This window comes from Pan paniscus, chromosome 5, assembly GCF_029289425.2.
Source record: "Pan paniscus chromosome 5, NHGRI_mPanPan1-v2.0_pri, whole genome shotgun sequence".
Taxonomy (NCBI): Eukaryota; Metazoa; Chordata; class Mammalia; order Primates; family Hominidae; genus Pan; species Pan paniscus.
The window spans coordinates 147980251-148004471 of record NC_073254.2 but is presented as its reverse complement, the minus strand read 5'-3'; the positions used below and the strand labels follow the sequence as shown (position 1 = coordinate 148004471).

At 32.4% G+C, this 24221-nt stretch overlaps 1 protein-coding gene across 10 annotated transcripts in view; it reads left to right on the top strand.

The window, feature by feature from the left end:
* Positions 1-24221, top strand: part of PTPRK (protein tyrosine phosphatase receptor type K) — a 562311-nt gene that overhangs the window by 517393 nt on the left and 20697 nt on the right. The window contains exons 14-24 of one of the 10 annotated variants that reach the window (XM_055114112.2): positions 299-434; positions 1475-1516; positions 3510-3539; positions 8465-8625; positions 14806-14990; positions 16721-16808; positions 18171-18247; positions 18443-18460; positions 21017-21053; positions 22324-22421; positions 22832-22948. In XM_055114112.2, coding sequence (XP_054970087.1) covers positions 299-434; positions 1475-1516; positions 3510-3539; positions 8465-8625; positions 14806-14990; positions 16721-16808; positions 18171-18247; positions 18443-18460; positions 21017-21053; positions 22324-22421; positions 22832-22948 — 989 coding nt within the window. Of the gene's footprint in view, positions 1-295; positions 435-1474; positions 1517-3509; positions 3540-8464; positions 8626-10475; positions 10512-12500; positions 12513-13380; positions 13731-14805; positions 14991-16720; positions 16809-18170; positions 18248-18442; positions 18461-21016; positions 21054-22323; positions 22422-22831; positions 22949-24221 lie in introns of those variants that run through there. The other 9 variants (XM_057302590.2, XM_034962839.3, XM_055114115.2 and 6 more) reach the window with 9 other exon arrangements.

Genomic DNA, 24221 nt, shown 5'->3' with positions numbered 1-24221 from the left:
TTATGTTCGGACTTTCAAGGACACTTGGGGAAAACTAGTTCATCATTCTCTTTGATGTTTATTGTGGAGGTTTGTTTTATTTTTTGTGTTAACAAAACCTCTTGTCAGAAAGATTTCCTTACCTCGACCCTAAATCTCGTATTGTATTTTAGCATGCTTCTGTATTTACATTGTGGGATTATTTTTATTAATATACAATAAACAAGTTGTGTTTCTTGGAGGTAATTACTGGGAATAATTTTTTTCTGTGATTATTAGCTTCTTTCAGTAACTGATTTTTTTTTTATTCATTTAGCAGCAGCAACAGAAGAACCAGAAGTGATCCCAGATCCCGCCAAGCAGACAGACAGAGTGGTGAAAATAGCAGGAATTAGTGCTGGAATTTTGGTGTTCATCCTCCTTCTCCTAGTTGTCATATTAATTGTAAAAAAGAGGTAAGGCCTAATATTGTCCTGTCCCGCTCACTTACCATTTATGTCACTGGTTTTAAAAACCTGTTTTTCTCAAGATCCTTTAAATTAGAACAAACAACAGGAAGAAAATTTTAATTTTAACAATGTTGTCAGCACCTGAGTCTATTGGACATGCTTTCTAATAAATTCTTATTTGGTTATTTGCAGTTTAATTTTGGATATAAACATATGCTTTTTGTTAAGTTGACCTAGAAATTAATATCCGAATTTAAATGTCTCAAATGCAAAGGTACTTGAGATCATTTATCTTATATTTGAAGTGTTATTATTAACAATGGCAAAATATGGATTTATTGTGATACTTGGGCTGTGGTCTAGGAATTATTTTGTGCTCTTTTTCTGTATTTTTCCTTCTTGGCTACAAATAAGATATGAGAAGAATATAAACATTATTTAGTAAAATTGTGCATTAAATATTCATTGACTAAAAATTTTAGCCTTTTAAAATAGAGAGTAAATTGTTTTAATTGAACATTAATTTTTTATACTATATCAACTAATATCACCATCTTCTGACGTTACTTGAAGATACTGAGACCTACTGGAATTTAAACTGAGCTTTGCTCTGGAGACCAAAGTATATTCCTGATGAAAAGCATTTCAAAGTACACAGTTTTTATAATTTGAGCTTTTGTACATTATATAAAATGCCATAAATCTGTAAGGCATTGTCTTGGAAACTAATATAGCACTCTAATCCTTCCCATGATGTATTTGGGATAATGCTACAATTTGGAAGGACTTTAAAAAAAAATATTTATAAGCAAAAGTACAGTCCTAAAATAGTTTGGTATATAGAAGTGGTTGTGATCAGTGAATTCTATTGAAAAATATAATAAATGATGTTGCTTATATTACATTAAATTATCTAGTTTACTATTATAGTTATTTTATACTTGAAATAAAGCATTAACATTATAGATAAGACTCATACTACATGTTTTAATGATTCCATCAGAGTTTATTTTAATATATTGCCTCTTTACGATTATCCCCTGGAGATATATATGTTGGAGAAGACACATCTGCATTAGAAACATTAGGTATGCATTATAGTGTTTTGTGTTAAATTAGCTACATACGTGCTTTCCCCAAATAGTGCTTTCTCTTGCTGTTGTCTCCCTCTGTGGTTGGAAAATACATCATATGTGAGGCAAAAGTTTTAAGTATTTTAGCAATAAAAATTTGCCAGTAAAGATCAATAAAAATCACCAAATGTAACCTTCAGACCTTATGTCTCTGTTTAGTGTAAATTTGTATTTGGAGACTTAAGTAAACAATTTAGAGAGTAAAGTTAACTAAACATTGCTTCATAATGTTCTGGTCACTTCAGATTGGATATAAACATGAAAGTGGCTTCTGATTATGTCCTCATTCAGCTAGAATTGGGCTAAACTATTCAGTTTTATTTGTTATTTATTTGAAAACATTCATTTGTCTTGATAACTCTCCCTATCCAGGCATCTGATTTAGCAATAATGAAAAAATTGAAAAATTAACCTCCTAAAGTATGCTAAAACCATCACTAAGCAAGATTTTGGGGGAAGGTAAAATGCTCTGACAGCTCTCTAAAATTGTGTAATATGACAACTTGATTTTCTGGTTCATATATTAAATGGTTAAGTTAATGAGCCTCTCTATTAAAATATTTAACATTTGAGCTTTCATAATTATGCTTTGATTGTCTTTTGATAGAAAGTATCCTAGGGCTTTTGCTTCTGTTCCTCACCATCACCTTTATACCCAGGAAAAGCTGCACTTTTATAGATAGATCAGGTTTCATTATTTAGATATGTTACCTTCTAATATATAGTATTTATATCTACATTACTTGAATTTCTTACTTACCAAAGCAATTTTGTAATGACTTTTACTCATATGTAGCGTGTCACACATGTACCATGTATGCTTTAATCACAAGTATGTTTATCATACATATAAAAAAGTATAGATATAGCAGCATTGCATTGGATATTATCATCAAGTATAGCTTAAAACTATTAATATAAAATGTTTCCCTTTTAATATATAAATTTATAATAAAAATAATGGAAAAGGAAATTACTTTAGCCTCTTATCTACATTTTAGTGGGAAATTGTTAAGTTTGACTTTATCCCTCACTGGGATGAATACATGTAGATATATTTCTTATGCGGAAAACAGTTCCATGTCCTTTTGGTTGTTTTGCAAAAGAATGGTGTGTAATTCAATTGAGTAAAGTTTTACAGCTAAGGATATGTATAAAGTAAGTTTTTAGGCTAAGAAAAGGGATATTGCATCTTTCAAAACGCAATGTCATTTTTTAATTTAATCGCTATTCAATTATTTCCAAATGTATGCCATTTTTTCATTGGTTGTGTATTATATTTTACATGCACAGCATGAACACATTAATAACTCAAACATAAATTTGAAATTATGTTTCAATACAGTAAATGTTTGTGTATGATATCATGTTCACATGCATCTACTGTAGAAGTATCTTTGTGTATATATAGTATATGGTATATATGTATATTCACATAACATATGTATATACCTATGTACCATTAAGATATAATAACTTGTTTGTAGAAATTTAGGTGTTATTCTGTATATATGATATATTGACATAATAGATCTTTATGTTTTGTATCTAAAGAAAAATAATCTATATAGTACACAAGTTCTATGCACAGCTGTTCCATCTGTCATCTTTAGATAATGGATGATATTATGCTTAACTGCATGTTGAAAATACACAATCCATTTAATTTTTCAATATTTTGGCAATAAGAAATATCAGCATGTTATTTTTTTCCAAATTATGTATTTTAAATTTTATTTTTATATTGCATATCTGTCTGTTTAATTGCATGGCAAAAAAAACTAACAATGCATGAGCAAATTGAAATGCAAAGCAAAAAAAACATGAATTTTATTTTATTTTATTTTATTTTTTAACGCACATTTTTCTGCTTTATTGAATGTGACAGAGTCACGCTTTTCATTCACCATTGCTTCTCTTTTTCCACTGTCTGTGATTTGCTTGCCAGGAGGAGCTACTATTCTTACTCCTACTACCTGTAAGTAGAAAATGGGTGATGTACAACTTTACATGTGTTAAGGATGCAGTATCCCTTTTCAAAAACAAAACAGAATGCTTGCAATTTTGGTGACATTTCAAAAAAGAAGTTTTTTCAGACTCTAAAACTATAAACTTTATCTATCACCTATTTTGCCAATCTTTTTAAAAAGGGATATTGTATTTCTGTATGTCCAGCTACTTTTAATTTAGTTATAATTTCCATAAGTAGCTTTAGTCTAGAGCCAAAAACATAATTTATTTACTAAAGTTAAACCTGTACCTTATCTTAGCAATATGGCACTTCACTCATCTGGTAAAGAAGAGATAGTGGTTGTAACTCACAAATCACTATCTTTATGTAGCATTGCTATGTCTGACAAAATGAGCCAAGTGGTGTATTTATGGAACACTCAAAATGCCTTTATAGGATGCAAATTAGTTCAGGTCTGCATGTGATAACATCTTTCTCCGTATTTCTAGGAATCCAAGATGAGTTATAGCTTCAGAACATCTTTGGTCCGGCCATTAAGGCAATCATGGTGCTTTTGTTAAAGAAAAAAAAGTAGAAAAGTCATGGTGTTGCAGCAACAAAGAAATAAAAATTCTTTTTAGAGGAAAAAAATGAGTTTATTGTAACTTAAGCAGGACAAATGTTTTCTAAAACTACAGCCAAAAAAACCTTTGTCAACTAGGAACAGATACAGGCATCACATTGCTCCTTTTCTCTTCCAGAGTCTGTTACTCTTCCGAAACTCAAGCATGGTATGTTCATTTGGATAAGGATGGAGAAGATGGTCCATTCTATTTCCTGAGTCATTTTTCAGCTTATCACCTTATATGCCAGAGTAGTTTTTCATCCAAATCAAAGGAACATTACAGCAAAGCATTCTTGGACTTTGCTTGACCAGTATTTGATCCGCCAGCTTTCAAGGTTTAAAGATTGAAATTAAGTATGTTTGGGGCACATATCCCACAGCATTTAAATCACTAGGTAAATTCAAGCTAGCTTTACAGCAAAACCTTTATAAGAGTCTCCATTCTCCATGACTATAACACAATTCTGCCAACATTTTAAATATTATAAACGTTTTGCTTCCTAAAATGTGCTAAACCAAGCAGCTGTACACTAACAGTGCTCCTAACTTATTGTGATGAATCATAATATCTTTGTTAAATTATGTTTGATGAAGCCAGAGATAATCAACTGTGCCATTTCATACAATGATGGAGCACTTTCCCCCTTTATGGCCCACCCATACATCCACCTGCAGAAGTTTGTGCTGTTGGCTGCTTTGATAATGAAAGTCATTTGCACATCTGTCAAACTCAAAGTAGTTGCAAAACGAATTGCTTAACTGTTCTGAAGTGCACATTATGTATGCTAGTTACTCAGGAGGAGACAAAGCATCAAACATACTGGAATCACTAAGTATTTAATTATGAGACTGTCAATAAGCTTAACATTAACCATTGATGTAGCTCTGATGTTAAAATGAGATTCCCTTTTTTGGTGGATAGACAACATTTCTGTGTTCCAGACAATGTAACAGGTTATACTAATATTATTATAGTACATGGGGCTACTGGTAATTTTAATCATAACTACAGATATTATCACAGAGATATGCTTTTAAAGGCTGCTTAACCATACCTAGTGATGCTTATCTGGATTAGAGGGGTTTTTAAAAATAAAAATAGATATAAATTAGAGAAGAGCTTAAAAGAAAACCAGATGTGATCTTTGAGCTGATATTCATTGGCATTGTCATAGTTACTATCTGTTTTTGATCAAAACACTTAACACTGATGTCAATTTTTCTTTGTTTTAGAAGAACTTGAATGAAAGCCTACCTCACAGGGTTGTTGTGAGGATTGAGGTATAAAAACCAAGGTGATAATTCATGGCTGGCAGATATTAACAAAGGTCATATTTCCCCACAATTTGTCAACTAATCTAGGTTTGTGAATCTGAAAAGTTAAAGTCCTTCATTGCATGAAAATTTTAACCTGTCATGCATTTGACAAATTCATTACTTATTGTTTTTCTCCAATCATGAACTACATATAAATTACACATATTTTAAAGTAAAGCCTCAGGGTTTAAATTTTTCTTTTCTATTGGCTTTGAACTGCTCATCTTCAAAATTTTAACATTGTTCTGAATCCAAATTTCAGTTTGTGCTATTTTTATTCAATTCAGTCTCTCATATTTTTTGAGAAATGAATTTATTCTTCTTATCCCAGAAACAAAGATTAAAAGTTATTTCCTAAAGCAATTTTTGCTGTTTTAAAATTTACAAATGGCAAAATATTTATTCTATATATTTTGCTGAAATTTATAATGACTAGTGTTCAACTGCTAGAGTAAATACTGGTGTATATTAACTAGTGTTCAACTGCTAGAGTAAGTAGTGCCACTTTGAAATGTGTCAATTTAAAAAGTGTAAGCAACCAGATACAGCATAAGAGCTTAGCCTTTAGAACCAGGTCATTCTTCATTGCTTATTAGATAAATAACCTTGGGCCAGTTATTTAACTCCCCTGAGCCTCATTGAACTTATCTATACAATTAGAATCCTTGTGCCTTTTTCAGCAGATTGATCTGAGAATTGAGTTAACAAATGAAAAGTGCCAAGTATATAACAGGACTAATTCATCTATTCAACAAGTATTTATTGAAGCCTGCTATGTGCCAGACACTGCGTCAAGTGCCAAGGCTATGCAGATCATCCTTCTCTTTGTGGAGCACATAGTGGGGAAAACAATTGAAAGATATTTGCACCTATCAATCAATAACACTCATTACAGGGGAAGAATGTGGTAGTATAGAAAATACCTAGCCTAACTTGAGAAAGGTTGCTTTGGAGTCAGGCATATAAACCCTCCCTGACGAAGTATCTATTACACTGAGACAGAACAGATAGATTTTAGCCAGATATTACAGGCAAAAAAATGTTGCAGGTTAAAGAACAAACATCTTGTATGATGGCCTAGTGGGAAGTTTGGAAAGTGAAAGTCCATAGGCTAAATGTGACCTTATGATGTTTCATGTGGCCCATACACTGTTTCAAAAAATAAAATCACTTGAAGAAAATCAAGAAAATTAACATCAATCAGATTCATGGCTTGTCTTTAAAAAAAAAAAATTAAGCCAGAAAGAAGTTCAACAGTGGGATCAAATGCCAGTAGTCACTTAGGCAAGTTGCCCCTAAACTGCTTTCCAGTTCTTCACAGCCATTACCCTTCCTTATGGTATCTTGCCACTGACAGCAGCACTCATTTATATTACCTGTCTGAACCTACATATTCATAAAGGATTTTGACCCTCAAGTCTAGAAAAAGATTAATAGCTCTTTGAATGTATAGCACAAATGTTGCTAATAAATGATGGTGGTGATGGTGTAGTGGTAGTTATGTTGGTGGTGGTAATAGTTCTTGTTACACTTTGTCATTGTTTTCTTATTACTAATACTGTGATTCTGTGATTATCATTATTTATTATTTCTAAAATAGCCATCTGCATCCTCGAATCTTAGCTTATGACTATCTTAAACAACATAGTGTCAGATCTGCTGTGTATATGTGTCGTGTGTGTTGTGTATGTACCGCCCTGAGGCCAAGTACTGTAATTCTCAGAGAAAATATATCCTACACTGGAGCAGTCCTCCAATTGCTAGATTAAGGTTGTAAAGGAAAAGCCTTTATACATAAACTCAATCTTTTAAATGAGCCTTTGTAGTATTTGTAGTACATTTACTCTGGTTTGGATATTAATGAGGATCAGAAAAGAATGGCTTAGCTTATAATCTAGTGGAGGTAATGGTGTTCTTAAAACAACTAAAGATTTCCAAGGCACTATGAATTGCGGCCATAAACTTAGTAACATAATTTGCCTATTACAAGCTTTTAGAGTGCCTTTATTTATACATAAATTTTCTTGTTAGTGTAATTGAAATATTTTATGTGCCTTTAATAGCCCTTTTTCTTGGATGTTTCATGTGTAACATTCACAAAGAACTAAAATATATTTTACATCCATGATATGTAAGATAAACATGCCAATATTTGAGTAGTTCATAATTCTAATGCTGTTAATAGCCAATCCCTTAAATCATATGCCTTTCTGCATTTATAAAGCATTGCTGTAGTTAGTTGATAGTATGCCATGTGGTTCTAATTAGAAAACACATTTTTAATATTTGACCATGTGAATATTCCAAGATGATAATTTTCATGTCTTTCCATACCATATTTTAAAACTTTTCTCACTACTTTTCTTACACAGTATATGATTTAATCCCATATATTCATGTGTACTTGAAATTTTCTAGCAGTGGCTTATTCTAAAAGTCTTCAGATTAGCTTCTGATTAATGTTATAAATGTATTGCTAAATATGTTAATGCTACACATTGCATTTTTACTTAATAATAGCACAGATAATGAAGAATGGGACATGTCTTTGTCTGTTTTAATTTGGTGACTACAGTAAAACAGACTTGAAAAATTAGTCATGTTATTTCTAAAAGGAACTAAAAGTTGATCGAAAGAATTAATTACCCAGGAGTATCAAAACTTGGCTTTAGCTTGAATATTTATTGAATTACTCTAGTAAGGAGGTATTTATTTTGCTTTTAATAAATATAATTATATTTTATGATATTTAAGAGAACAGGAAATGATGAGAGATTTGGATTGACAGCTTGAGTGTTGAAATATGCATCTGACAAAATACTTTTATAGCAAGGAGCAAATATAATTGTTTGAATGTCAAACTTAATTCCTGAAATTGTGACCAGTGCTTGGGGTTTCTAAACCATGTTTGTAACATTATCCTCGGGCTCACCTGGACTATTTATTGCTGGTGTTAACTCTCCTGCAAGCCTCAAACACTAAGGATTCCCTTTTATATTTGCCTTGGCAGCAAACTTGCTAAAAAACGCAAAGATGCCATGGGGAATACCCGGCAGGAGATGACTCACATGGTGAATGCAATGGATCGAAGTTATGCTGATCAGAGCACTCTGCATGCAGAAGATCCTCTTTCCATCACCTTCATGGACCAACATAACTTTAGTCCAAGATGTAAGTTTTTCATTAAAATTTTAATAAATGATGTTACAACTCATTTCACTTTGAATTCTACACATTACCTTTTGAGTAATGAGAGAGAGTAGGAAAGTGAGGGGAGAAGCAGCTAGAAAGAAGAGAAAGAGATGGAGAATATTATGGAATTTACAAGAAGGATTCTCATCAGGATTGATACTGGATTTAGTTTAACTTCAAACTCTATGAATTTTATTACTGTATCACAAGGGATACTCCAAACATATACCACTCAGTCCATAGCACGTGTCATTGCTTTAAGTGGAAATACACGATTGCCTACAAAAAGTTAGTTCATGTCAGAATTTATAATTCTTTTCCATTTGCATCTTCCTTTGTGTAAGATGAAAGTCTCTTTTGTGATAAGAGGAAACAGTAATTCTTTTTGGGAATTATTGACGTAGGTAAAATCATTGCATTAAAGTAGTATATTGTAGACTCCTGGAAAATTGCAATACTAAAAAGTTAACTCAGGGAAACATTAGTCTACATGCTCTTAAGTATCTGGTGTGAAGTCCAAAAGTATACTTGAATTGGGGGTTTTGCAAGGCATAGTGAAATTCATCCATCCATCTGTCTTGAAAATTCCTAATGTTGGTCTATGAAGGCAAGGCTTTTAAAATATTTCCACTGAAGTACCATTTAAAAGCAGATGATTTTAATAATTACCCCAGAATCAATATTACTGTTTATTTTCAAATTTCATATGAATGTTATATTCTGTTCTATAGTGCATCTGTTTAAGTTAATTAAATTTAAGTGAAATTGCCTAACTTTGTTTCTTCAAATCCTCAAGTAAAACTGATGCTTGAGGCAGGCAAATCAGGTATATCTCTTGAGTATACTGGCCTTGTATAACTTGGGCCTTATGGCATTTGGCTCAGATCGCAGAGATATGCTCACCCCGGTTTGGAAAACATGGGTATAAGCAAAGAAACAATATAAGTATTATCTCCTGTACAAACTATGAACATATGTAATAGTAAGATTGAAAACAAAGTATTTGTAGGTTGTATGCTTGTATGTAAAGAGGGAAGTTTTTTTCTGAATTGTTCAGCTTGGAGAAATTTTTCAGTAACTATTGGATCTAAAATGAAGCCCATCATTTTCTATGTATATATGTATACCAAATTAGTAGTTAGGGATGCTATACATGAGTCATTTTGGAATTTAGTTATAATCATGACAGGGCCTTTCAGATCTATTTTATTTTTATTTCACTATAGATAAATGATAGAGAAAAACGTAAAATACTATTACTGTTGAAAGTAAGTTTTGCGGAAAATAAAGATGTATCATCTCTTTAACTACTTAATTTAATATTTAATCAATTAAGGTTTTGAAAGCATTCATGCCTCCCAAACTTGTCTATCTATTGCCTACCTTAGGGCCTTATTTGAAAGTTTGAATTCAGCAGTGTAACTATAAATATCCACTTATGAACTTAGAGAAAGGATTAAATCTATTTCCCACAGATAACTGAAAAAAATTATTTGGAATGAATATGAGATAATTATTTCTTTAAATACCTTACACTTGATAGATCTAAAATACATGGGTTTTTTTTTCTTTAATTTTTTAATGTCAAGTTTAATCTTCTGGCTTTTTAAATTAAACAGAGTTCTGAACTATAATTATAGATACACCTCTCTTGATGTTTAGATATAACCCAAGCTGAGAGAGAAAATTTTACATTTGCAGAATACAGTAATCTGAGAAAGTTTAATAATTATATTTGTTAAGAAAGCATAAATCTATTTTAAAGAAAAAAGATTTTAAAAAACAATTTTAGAGCAATATATTCCTTCATGAGCTTTGTTTTCCTGCAGTGCCCAATGATCCACTTGTACCGACTGCTGTGTTAGGTGAGGCCCTAAATCTTTATCATCTTTTCATTGCATGGATCACACCTCCTTGCATGGGTTTGCCCACATAGAGATTATTTACAGTGCAGGAGGCAGCTTGATTTTGAAAATAGACAGCCATAGTATTATCAAAGAGAGCAACTGTGTTCAACCCAATATCAGTTCTAGTGGATTTCAAATTAGCAAGGCATGCTATTTAATGTATTCTTCAATTCTTGGTTGTTAGATTTGGAGCAAAAGTACATGGCCCTTAATGTCTGACTAATATTAATGTGTCAAAATTAGTAGAATGAAGCCAAATGCATACATCTCAGGGTGCAATGTTGCCTGAATAACTAGTTTATATGTAAAAGTCTACCTAATGGAAAGGGATGTTTCTAAATCCTCCCAATTTATAACCACGAAAGAACAAATTTACAAGTGAATATTAGGATTATGTGCATTTGCTCTAGCTTTTGTCTTTATTAAGAATGTTTTAATGTAGGTAAAGTTGCTAAAATCTTGATGTGGGGTTTGACATTCTACATGAACCTTACCTGATAAGTAAGGTTATCTTTTGAGAAATTTAGAACAAGCTACTTGGGTTACCACTGTATAACATCTAAGACAATGCTATTACTAATGACAATTAACGCTTTTACAGATGTAAAATTATATTAATTTTTAAACCTACCTATATATTTAAGAATGGAATGGGTTTCATTTTTCATTTCACTTTGTACCCTGTTCCTTGACTAATTATACACCAATGATTAGTAATCAGCTTGCCTGTATGTTCACAGGTTCCATATCAATTTTACCAGCATTTCTAGTTAAGCTTTAACCAAAGAAATATGGAAACTATCAAATAAATATATCTTGTAAATTCCCAAATGTCATGTTTGTTATTTATATTTAACATTTCTTGTGAACAAAAAACTTTAACTTATATTTTATGCTTGTATTTTTGTTATACATACAATCAATGTTCAATTGCATTTTAAAAATATTTTGGAACAACACAACTAACTCAGTTATGTAAAATATACCTCTTATTTACTAAAATAAATATTTAAAATTATAATTTTATAATTACTATAAAGGATATATATTCTAAAATAATCTGAAAAGTCAATGTTCTTCATCTCTACTTGCACTCTCCCTTTGATGTCCACCAATAATGGTTAGGAAGTGAACTGGGGATTTGCCCCAGGGAGTGGTCTTATCACACAGGGAGGAGCCATAAATCATGATCACTGGGGATCATTAAGGAGACATCAGATGCCTCTGAAAATGTCATCTTCTGCTAAGCACTGTAGAATGCTGTCAGTATAAAGTTAATAAATAAATTTCAATCAAAATATTGAGAACTAATTGGAAAAAAATTAGTTGCCTAAATGTTAAAAGTTTCCTTACAATAATTTTCTACACATATGTAAAGTCCAAGTCTCGGTCCTCCTGTGGATTTACAATATGAACTCATAAAAATACCTTACATCTTTGTTTTCCCATCTATAAAACAGTATAATAATTCCTACCATACCTTTTTCACGGGGTTTTATTATAAAGAGAAAATTAGATGATGTGTATGAGTTTTATAAACTGTAATAATTATCATAGTAATTTTCCCTGTGAAAAAGGATATTCATGTTTAAGGAAAGCTAGATTTAACACAATAGAGTCATAAAGTCTAGTTATATAAACATTCATTACACATTTTATTTAATTTTGAAAGTCAAACTGGTTTTAAAAATATATTGGCATTCTTTAAAAGCTAAATATCTCATTAATCATATTAGATGTAGAAATGATTTGTTGTATTTTTCATCATTCTTAGGATTGTGGTCTTTAGAGTTTTGCATCCAATCATTTTTGTATTTATAATGCAGTTTCTGAAATAACTTCAAATATTGCTTAATGCTAATACTTACTGATTTAAAAGGGCTTAGAAACTTTTCATACTGATTCGTATTTTTGGTTTTTGTGTTTTACTGCTTCATTGGGTTTAAGTTCCTATAACAGGTAAGTGTATTGCAAAGAACTCTAGAAAACCTTTCAATCAAGGATGTATTTCAAATTATTATTCTTAAATGTATAATAAGAATAATGATTAGTACATGTACCCTCACTACTAGTCACATTATTAGGTGGTTTAATGAGGTGGAAATGTATTGAGATTAATAATGCATATGTGATTATTTTAAAGACCTTACTGCTCATTGTACTACTGTATTAAAGCTTAATGCAAAACAAAAGGCACTGTCTATTTTATATTGGGAAACAATCATCTGTAAGATTTGGAATATGGGTGAATTCTGTGTTTCTCACTGAGCCTTTTTCAATTGTAAATATTCTGCTACTCCAGCAGGTAAAAGTGAGCTCTGGGGCTGCTCCACTGAGCCCTGGCTACCTTCTTCCAGCTTGAGTGATTGCATTTTGCCTCTCTGACGTTATCTGTTCTCTTTACTTCTCATCCTTAACTGTATATTCTGCGGCAGTGCCCAAATCAATTGCTTCTGAATTTAATTTTTCTGGGGAGATGTATTTATTCTTTATGTCGGTCTGTTGATTGTAATATTTTAATAGAAGTAGATCCATTGACTTTGGTCGCATAGTGAGAACAGGAAACTCTCATGAATCATGTTTGCTAGCCAATGTTTTTGTGTAGAGGGGTGGGCAAAATCTGAGTAAAAGACATGAATTCACTTGAGTGGTTAGGTCACAACAGAATCTATCAGGGATTTTTTGACTCAGTGTATTTTTAGGAATGAATGCAAAAAAAAAAAAAGCATTCAGCTTAATAAGAGGGAGTAAAGATAAATGCAATCAAGCTAAATTACAGAGGCACACAAATCTGATTGTAGGGTTCTTTTTTTTTTCCCTTCTCCAGGAAGAAAAAATGTTTATCATGGGGACAACAATTCATTTTTTGCTATATCCTATTTGTAGAGTTGGTGATAGAACAGGCAAATGTACTAGCACTTGAAATATGTTTATCTGTTAATTAAATATCATTCTCTACAGTATGCATTATCATTAAAAAAAAAGTTCCCCTAAGAGTGTATTTTCTCTTCTGTTAATGAGTATGATGGTATAATGCTTTTCAAAGTAACACCCCTTAAAACATTTGTTTTTTTTTTTTAAGTGGTAAGTTTAAATGTGATAAATATGAGCATGCTTCTCATTGTAATGTTTAGTACTTCGGTCATTAAAGTACTGTTTATTCTTCATAGGCAAAAATGTTCTTGTTCTTTTCTTCCTTCTTATGACAGAAAAAGAATTTAAAGTTTCTTTTCTTTTTAAGCTAATAACACAATTGGGAAGGGACTTACGCTTAATTGTGAGTGGTCAGGGATTCAGTTGACTTTTTAATTCATTCATTGGAATATTTATTGAGTGACTGTTATGCATCAGGCACTAGGAATAGAAAGAAAAATATTCTGTCTCTGTACTGTGTGTTCAGAATTTAGTGAGGAAAATAGCCAAGTAAATAAATGATTAAAATATAGAGCAAGTGAAATGACATGTAAAAATGAATAAGAGGTCATGGGAACATAAAGAAGGAGCTTTGTAACTCAACCTGGAGGGGCCAGAAAAGACTTCCAGGGGAGGAACCCACATTTTGCTCCAGAAGCACGCCCTGATTTCTCTCGCAGCGTGGCCAAGAGACTCAAAATACATTTGCAATAAAAGCAATAACAGTAATAAGTCAAGGCGGCAGAGGTTGAATATAAATGCACGTGTAGTCTGGATAGCAGACAGAGTGGCATCAGGGGGTGATCATGTGGAATGCCCATGTTTCCCAGTGCAGAGTGTGTTGTGGTAAAAAGCCCCAGAGAATAGGGCCACGAGAACAAGAAGAGCAGCCCTTTGGGGATGGGTCACCTAGATCGGGTATCTCTGAGGGAGGTTGGGATATGGTTGGGAAGGAGTTTGGTCGACTTAATAGACCATGAAAACACCTCCACTTGACAGCTGGGTCCTCTGGTCCCACTCTACTGCTATGACTACAGATGCAAGAAAAACAACTCAGCAAAATTTCCCGCTTAAGCTTTTAAAAGGTCTATCAGATGTCTCCCTGCATCTCACAGTGTCTGTTGTCTTGCTGATATACACATAATATACTCTCACCTGAAACCTTGAGTTTTGTCTTTGGGGATACTGTCTAGGCCTATACTGTATGATATTTCTTTCCCAGAATTCCTCATGTTATCAGAAAGATCTTAAGGTCTTAAAATCTTCATTGCATAGATACATATATTAAACAAGATAACTTTGTCTCTTTTTTAATCTTCTGAAATCTGAAAAATGCCAGATGAGAACCACAGTGCTACAGCAGAGTCCAGTCGCCTTCTAGACGTACCTCGCTACCTCTGTGAAGGGACGGAATCCCCTTACCAGACAGGACAGCTGCATCCAGCCATCAGGGTAGCTGATTTACTGCAGCACATTAATCTCATGAAGACATCAGACAGCTATGGGTTCAAAGAGGAATATGAGGTGAATAAGTTTCGATACTGTATTGAATTTGATTTTTAACTATGATACTCAGTGGAATTTAACATTTTTTCCCCTCTCTTTAACACAACAAGGAGGGGATTGTTCTGTAGGCTCTCTAATCTAGTGTTTATGAGTGTACAACCAAGTGTGTGTACATGGGAATGGGAAGAGAATGGGGAAAAAAGCACTTCCCAGAGATATATGAGTCTAAATTTATTACAAGAATCTTTAACGTTGGATTCCGTAATTGATTTTACTATGGTATTAAAAAAAAACACTTTGTGTATCTCCCCATGCAAAAATCAAGTAGCAATACACTTTGGGTCCCATTGTTCCATTGCAGATTCTATCATTTGAATGAATCAAGTAGCAGGTACTTCTCTGCCCCTTTTTTTGTTGACCTTATGGTTGAGAAATCAGATGAAGCTTTGTGCTCTAAATATACTACTTGCCACTCTCAGTTTAATTTTATGGATTATTGGTTGAGGGTGGCTGAGAAAAAAATAGAGCGCTGCAAATCTAGTAAACAACACTGAGAAGCCAAAAGAAGGCAGTGGGAAATTCTTCTTCCAACCTTATTTCCCCTTCCTACTCAAACCAAAATACCAGGACTTATCTCACAAAGGCAATGATTTAAAACCAAACATTCCAACAAACATAATATAGCAAAAGGAAAATAGTTCCTTTGCCACCCTTCACTTACTGAGAAATACCAATCTGGGGCATGGAAGGAAGCCAGTCCACTACCCATGAACACATCACAGTATGCACACATTTAAAGTGAAAGAATCCAAGTAATATTTTGCTTTGAAAAGGCCATCCAAAATACATCCAATTTCATGAAGAATCTTTTAAACTCCATATTTTATCTATGGATTACCTGTATACCTTAAATTAGGAGTGTTAGTTATCTCTGAATTTTGAAAGTTGATTTTAGATATATGCCAGAAACACTGCCGTAGTAACAAAATAAGTACAAGGAATTAGACTATTCTGCCAGAGCGGGTTCTTTTTGTTCATTTCATGTGTATTCCTGTGTACCTTGCTTCAAAGACCACTGGGCTCTTTGAAGACCCCGTTTCCTGTGTTGAGCAAAGTTTAAGTTCTTTTGCAAAATGAAATTTACACCCGTTTTAAATTGCTGCATATAGTAATTAAACTAGTCAACAAATTCATCTGTTCCCAGATTCTTGAAGAAGGGGACTCTATTTTAATTTTTATATGGTCCCTTGTTGTGAAGACTCACTCTTTTTCATGATCTTCAAAGAAACTCAGATGCGATGTATTGCACACAATTTAATGAATAATTATGGAGGGAAGCAGGTTTTCTTTCTACTGTTATAAATGCTAAATGATGCACACTTGAAAGATACTCATTAAAAGCTTTTTTGCAGTTTTGATGCATTATCATTCAATACGTTTTGAAAAGAATGATACTTTGCTACTTCTACCTCTCATTATAGTGATCTTAAATTTAAAATACTTTCAAGGTCCATTTTTTTTCTCTAAAGTTATTTTTTTGTCTTTAATTTGACCTGAATCCAATTTAAGATGAACAAGTATGAATCCAACAAAGCGGCTTTGAGGTCTGAGAATGAAACTTGTTTACTACTGTAGGACTGCTTTTCTCTCTGAGAAAGTGGTTTTTACTATTTGGGGCTTCAGAACAGATAAACCTGATTTTTAAAAAGGAATTAAATTCAGTCTGCTTATCCGTTTTGTTTTCCCAGAGCTTTTTTGAAGGACAGTCAGCATCTTGGGATGTAGCTAAAAAAGATCAAAATAGAGCAAAAAACCGATATGGAAACATTATAGCATGTAAGTTCCCATTCAATTCTTGGTGAATGTAAATATTATATGCTTATATGGTTTTAAACTTTAAGAAAAATCCCAGAGAGTGGTGTGTCTGTTTATGAAGTAATCTATTTAATATTAAAACAGCATTTACAATCAGGCTTGAGGGCTCATGCCTGTAATCCCAGCACTTTGGGAGGCCAAGGCAGGTGGATCACCTGAGGTCAGGAGGTTGAGACCAGCCTGGCCAACATGGCAAAACTCTATTTCTACTAAAAATACAAAAATCAGCTGGCTTGGTGGCACGCACCTGTAATCCTGGCTAATCAGGTTGCTAAGGAAAGAGAATTGCTTGAACCCGGGAGGTTGAGGTTGCAGTGAGCAGAGACTGCGTTACTGCACTGCAGCCTGGGCGACAAAGCGAGACTCTGTCTCAAAAAACAACAACAACAAACTAAAACAACATTGGCTATTAGCAGTGATTCTGAAATTGTCATCATCCTCATTAATTAAATTGACTCAGCCACTTCACCCTGTGGAGATAACTTGCTGTTTGATTTCATGTTTGTACATAAATGCATGGGGTGTTACTGAACAGCTAAGACTATCAGGATAATGAAAAAGTAAGATCTTTTCAGTTATAAATTGTTTTAACACTTCCATCAAACATATTCAAGATTGGGGTGTTATTCTTTCCACGTGCCTTTAATTCTTACTTGGAGCCACTGTCTAAACTCCAGTTGTTCGATATTATTTATCGTTAGGGACTTCCTCCTGAGTAAGTCCTCAAGATATACACGGGATAATAAAGTCATTATCAGACAAAACCACAGGATCAGTAAAGAAAGTAGCAGATAGTTTAACTTGTAACTAGCTGCTGATTTACCTAGACCACTCTGCTCTGAATTTAAATTATTTTAAAGTATCTTATGAATAGCTCAAAATCTAACCTTGATTCTCAGGGAGTAAGAAACTGAGAGCAGGAATTCAAAATTCACTTTTTAATTCTGTGGCTCATTTGCTGTAAAGTGCAGAAGAAAAGGATCCAACCCGTTTAAAGTCATGACTAAAAAGCAAAATTAGAAGTTAAGTCTAGTTCAGTTATGTAGACAATTCTATGACTCAAATGATTACTTACCAGACAATTTCATGTCTCCTAAACACTAACTATGAAGGTTCAAGTCAGTGAAGCTTAAGTCACACAATATTATAAGTGTAATAGCAAGGTTCACTAACATTCTTGTATTTCTTCAAAGGACTGATTTGGTAGTAGTATACTATGGATAGACTATGGGCAACCACTGAATTCTTTAGTCTCTACCAATGACATTGTCTCAGAACAGGGGGAAAATTTAACAGCTTATATTTATTATTTTAAAATTTTAGATGATCACTCCAGAGTGATTTTGCAACCTGTAGAGGATGATCCTTCCTCAGATTATATTAATGCCAACTATATTGATGTAAGTATTTTTATAGTTAAGTATGTCTACTTTATTGGCTTATATATATGAACCTTTTTGCTTATTACCTATAAAGTGATTGCTAGCTTTTTAAAATATAAAAGTACAAACTGTACACTTTTCCTTGTTCTGCGTCCTAGTACTTACTGACATTGTTGTGCTTTCTTTCACACCTGACTTTGGTTTGGGCTGTAGATTTGGCTGTACAGGGATGTAAGTACCACTATATGTAAATAACAGCACCCTATTATAAATACAAACATTCTTAATTACAGTTATTACTAATGCTCTGTTACTACTAGTTATTTCTGCATGCTTCACCTAATTAGCTTCATACAATATATCTCTGTTCGTTTTTTTGTAATTCTTTCACATGCGTAAAGATCTATTTTACCACCTTCCCTTTTCTTGTGTAGAAAAACAGGACCATTTTTAGCTTTGACAGTTTATTATGTACTCGAGTTTTATTTGTTGATGATTTCTGTTTCTGGCTTTTATTCTTACCCTTCCCTAAACATATGTGAGAAGCTGGATAGTATGATGTGTATTAGTGTTACTGAAATTTTACTTTTTACATTTGACTTCTGACGTTAAAATGAGTAGGGAGACTATTTTGTGATGTGTTGTATTGGCTTTTAAAGTAATAAAATTACTCAGGCAAAATAATTACTAAATTTCAATTGTAAAATACACATATCACACATATATATCGAATCACAGAAATGAAAAAGGTTGCTTCGATCATATATTTCACTGTTAAATTTTGATTACATACGTATCTACATGGAAATTCTTTATTTAAAGGAAGTAATTATCAAACAAAATATAAAATATTCTTAAAGGGCAATATATTACATTACCTATAAGGAAGACAGGCTCTTTGTGATACCACCTGGTTCATAATCACCCTGGAGATCTTGGGAATGTTACTTCTCTCTCTGTACCTCAGTTTCCTTATCTTTGCAGTGGGGATAGTAATAACAGTACTAACCTCATCACTTTGTTGTGAGAATTCAATGAAGTAATGCATGTTGAGCATTTTGCCCAATGCCTAGCATATATTTAGCACTCTTTAAACTTCAACTATTTTTTTTACAATTAAAATCTAGGTGTGCTATAATTAAATTGATTCACAATATGTATAATTATAAGACAAAAGGTGGAGGTATTAAGAATGGTAGCATATGTATACTTTTATAGACCTAAAAGATATGAAACCTAGGACCCAACATTTTATAATTTCCATAAATAGGAAATAATTTTCATTACATTTATTAGGTTCACATTTTAGAGTTATGAATTGTCATTATGTATTTAGTTGAACTAATATATTTTATAAAGCATAGTATGTGAGTATATGGGTTCAATTTCTGATCATAATCTTACTCTTATTCATTATATAAATTTATCAAACGTCATTATGTAAAACTAAGCTAATGGTCTAATTTTTAGAATAAAAAAATCAACAGTTCTATGACAAATTTGTAATTGTTCTTACCTATTTAGTTTAACCTGGGTTTTCTGCCAGGACATGTACACTGGAGCCTTGTTACAAAATTATTTCATGGTTCATATGGTAGGACTGTATTTTAAATAAGACTTGTTATCCAGTCTTTCTGTTAAGACCCCAGTGTATTTTGGTCTATTTCTATACAATTTCATAATTTTCCCTCTCCCATTAGTTCATTATATGTAAACGATATGAGTATATACTTCTGCAATTGGTATTTTTTTAAGAAGTGGAAATGAAATACTTATAAAGCTTGGAAAAATTTTTCCATAAAACATTGTGCTATTTTCCATAAAACATTGTGGTATATTAAAAATTTGAAATCTTCCAAATTTGCAACAACGTAATACTCATGCTATTAAATTTTAGGTTGGAGATCTCAGTTCACATGTATTTATATGTGTATTGAGTTGCCCACACCAGTATGTGGACAAATTGTACCACAGACTTTTACTAAGGCTCATTGGTAAATATGCAACAAATTCAGAACTTAGGATCATATCATCAACATTTTTACAACTTATGCTTTGTTGTTATTCAAACCAATTGAGAGCAACTAAAAATCTATTCCTCCTCAACAGAACTTTTAGCACACTGAAAAAAAAATACTAAATTTTTGCTCAAGATAAGATGCATTTTTAAAAACTCTTCTTTCCCTATATATATGTGTGTATCTATAATTATGTGTGTGTAAATTAACATTGTGAGCACGCACAAAATAGTTTTTGCATATCCCTGAATGTGTTGTAGAACAGGAATATTCTCTAAAAATCTCAGCAGGACTTTGATTGGATGCACACATGCATTGTCCAGCTCTAACATTGGAATGTTCTGTTATTTTTTTATGGTTCTAATATGTCCTCGTCCATTTGTAATGCAGTGTGTTGTACTTTTGGATGATAAAATGAGAATTAATATTTTTAAACACTATTTTACCAGGAATGAATGACTAAACATTTACATGAAGGCATAAACATTTTAGTGAAACCAAACAAAATCTATGAGGTTATTCCATGGCAAACAAAAATCAATTATACAATATATATTCTAATCAGAGCCTTTAAAATATTTAATTTTTGTTTTATGTTTACCTTTCAGATAACGTAGGTTTGAGAAGTGAACTATGTGTTCACTACTCATTTCTGGACTTTTTATTATAACTTAATCTTAACAGGTGGTTGTCTTCATCTTTTTATGCCTTCATTCATTTATTTCTGATATTGATGTAAAATGATAACTAATTTGTTCTCTTATTTTAGGGCTACCAGAGACCAAGTCATTACATTGCAACCCAAGGTAAAACTTTGCCTTGTTAAATGTTATAGAAAAAACAAACTTGCTTATTCATCTATGTGGTGGTTTTTATTTTTTTTTAATTTTATCTTAGTAACAAAAAAATCAGCCCTTCTGATTAACACTGCTCCTTACTCATTTGTATAGTACAAATTTATTGTGTGTGTAAAGCTTATATAAATTTAAGCTTGATTTACTTTTAATTAAAAGTGAAAGAAAAGCTGGTAGTGGTTATTATGATTTGATCCTTGTTACACAGATAGGTCAGAGCACTAGTCAATAGTGCCAGTCAGAGGAATTACTCATTTTTGAGGAAAGGAAAAAGAAGTCTCATATAAGAGGCCTGTCTTCTTGCAGCAAGTTTTTTAATAGTACCCAAGACCAATATTGTTATAATGAGCTGTTATACTGAGCAATTTTTTGACGAGTCAAGACTGAAACAAAACAAAGAGATGGAATTTAGTCAAGTTAATTCTTCATGGAATATAATAAGACAGTAGAGAGATCTTGTTATAGTGGTACACTGGGGAGTAAAAGTATCCAAAACAACAAAAAAAGCATCTGTAGTTATCTCTCTAAATTGACTACTGGCCCTCAGAAGAGAAACCTGTACATCTTTTTTATATAAAAGGAAAGTAAAACAAAAGCTAGGTTTACTCTTTTAACAGGGGTCATTTTTCTGTGTTTTCACATATCTTTGGAGTAATTGAGTTCAGTTGTGTACTCTTTAAAGTTAGAAAGATCGACCATAGTGGTGAACAGTATTCAGTTTTATGGTATTCGGTAGAGAATAGCCCAGCACATGCGTTTGCAGTTTGGAGATATTATGATAAGATTAGGATATGTCCTTATGTGTAAGGATATGTTTTTATTGATCCCTAAACATGCACTATTTATAAATAGTGGGCACTTATTTAATTGGTAATATATGCTGTCTGGTTGATGGTGGTATAAGAGTTCTATTTTTTACATATATTTGAAGATGCATTAAAGTGACTTAGTGACAAATATAAATACCCAAGAAACTAGTGATAGTTTCTTCTAAACTGGGAAGTGTAGAGGGCAAATTGAAAAAAACAAAAACTTGTATATGCCTGTGTTTTTGTCTATTGTGGGAATTTAGATATGAACTGAATTTAAGTATTTTCAGTGACATTTTGTGTTAGACCTTTTTTGGAATTACTTAGTTTACTCTGCTTCTTATCTTAGCTAAACTTCTTACTAACTACAAAATTCCTTTGATAACATAATATTCAAATTAATTTCTTTGTAGGTCCCGTTCATGAAACAGTGTATGATTTCTGGAGGATGATTTGGCAAGAACAATCTGCTTGCATTGTGATGGTTACAAATTTAGTTGAGGTTGGCCGGGTAAGAGGAAGAAAAAGAATTTTTTTGTCATAAAAATGAACATAGTTGAGAAGCAACATGTAAGACACTCAAAATAGAATATCATCCAATTGTTTAAAAAAAATTATAGGCACAGCATTTTAATTGAGTACTTCTAAGTAGACCTTGACTGGCTGAAAAATTATTTGATTTCTCATTGAGTAATAAAATAAGCTTTAATTTTGTACTGGAATCTAACTGCATTATCAGGCTTGTATATTTTTTGTGAGACTATATAAACTCTGTTTATTGTATAATAGATTTTTTTCTCATTTATAGATTTTTAAACTGAGTTTTAATTGTGACCTAAGGAGTTATTGCTGGAATTAAATCACCTTGGCTAATTAGTATTATATATTCAGGTCTGTCTATATATTCTTTTTGTCACTTAGGTTAAATGCTATAAATATTGGCCTGATGATACTGAAGTTTATGGTGACTTCAAAGTAACGTGTGTAGAAATGGAACCACTTGCTGAATATGTAGTTAGGACATTCACCCTGGAAAGGGTAAGTACTCTAAAATTCTATTTTAAAAAGTGATATCAAAACTGCTTTTTCTCTTAAAATCTTTGCCAAGTTCTGTTTTGATGATGCTATAAAATCCATTCATTCATGTATTCATTCCACAAATGTTTATTTGAGAGTTTACTATGTGCCAGACATGTTTCTAAACCTTGGGACACATGTTAAAATCTCCTCGTGTGGATCTTATAGCCGATTGAATTAAGACAACAATAAAAATAAATAAATCTAATATATCATACATCATGACAAGTGCTATAGAGAAAAATAATGTTGGGGAAGGAAGTAGGGAATATTATTGAGGCAGGGTAAGAAATGGTTTACAATTCTGAAAGGATGATCAAAGAAAAATTCATTGTTGAGAAAGTAATATGAGTAGAGACCTGAAATAAGTGAGGGAGTGACGGGTTATGTCCAGGGCAATAATGTTTCTGACAGAGGGGAGAGTCATTTCAGAAGCCTGGAGGCATGTGTAAAGCTGTTAGAATGCCAGACAGTCACCAGGCCAAGATGTGCAGATATCCGTAAGTGAAGGGAAAAGAAATACAAAATGAAGGCAGAGAAATCACAAAATTGGATAAGTGGTGCCTTGTAGGCCATGATGATTTTAGTTCATACTAAAATTGAGTTAGGCTGCCATTGTAGGGTTTGTGAGCTCAGGGATAACATGGTCTGAATTTTATTTCTAAAAGGATCACTCCAAGTGTTACATTGCAAAGAATAACGTAAGGTGGCTGGTGTAGTAGACTAAAGTGGAATATAGTAACAGTGAAATACATTTTGTGGTAAAGCTTGGTAGATTTGACCACACAAAATTGTGAAATTACCTGTGGCACAAAAAATATCAAAGGTACATACAGACAGAAGAACCTTGCGATTGTTTATTAATGTCCTTAATTTATAATGTTAATACCAGTAGAAGAAAAAAAAAACTAGAATCTCTGAAGAAACACAATTGTTAACAAGCCTATTAAAAATGTTTAACCTAGTGTACTTATATACCATTTTGTCCTTCCAAATCAGCAAGAACTTTAAAAAAGAATAATCCTCATTGATTGTTAGAGTATGTTGAAACATATTTTTATACGTTACTGATCATAGTTAAATCGCTACAAACCTTCTTTAAATCAATAAAACAGTATATCTCCAGAGCTTTAAAATGTTTATGTCCTTTGAGAAGTTAACTTTCATGAATCTTTCCTAAGGAATTTATTTAAAATACAATGACTTCATTTATAGTATTAAAAACTTATAGATA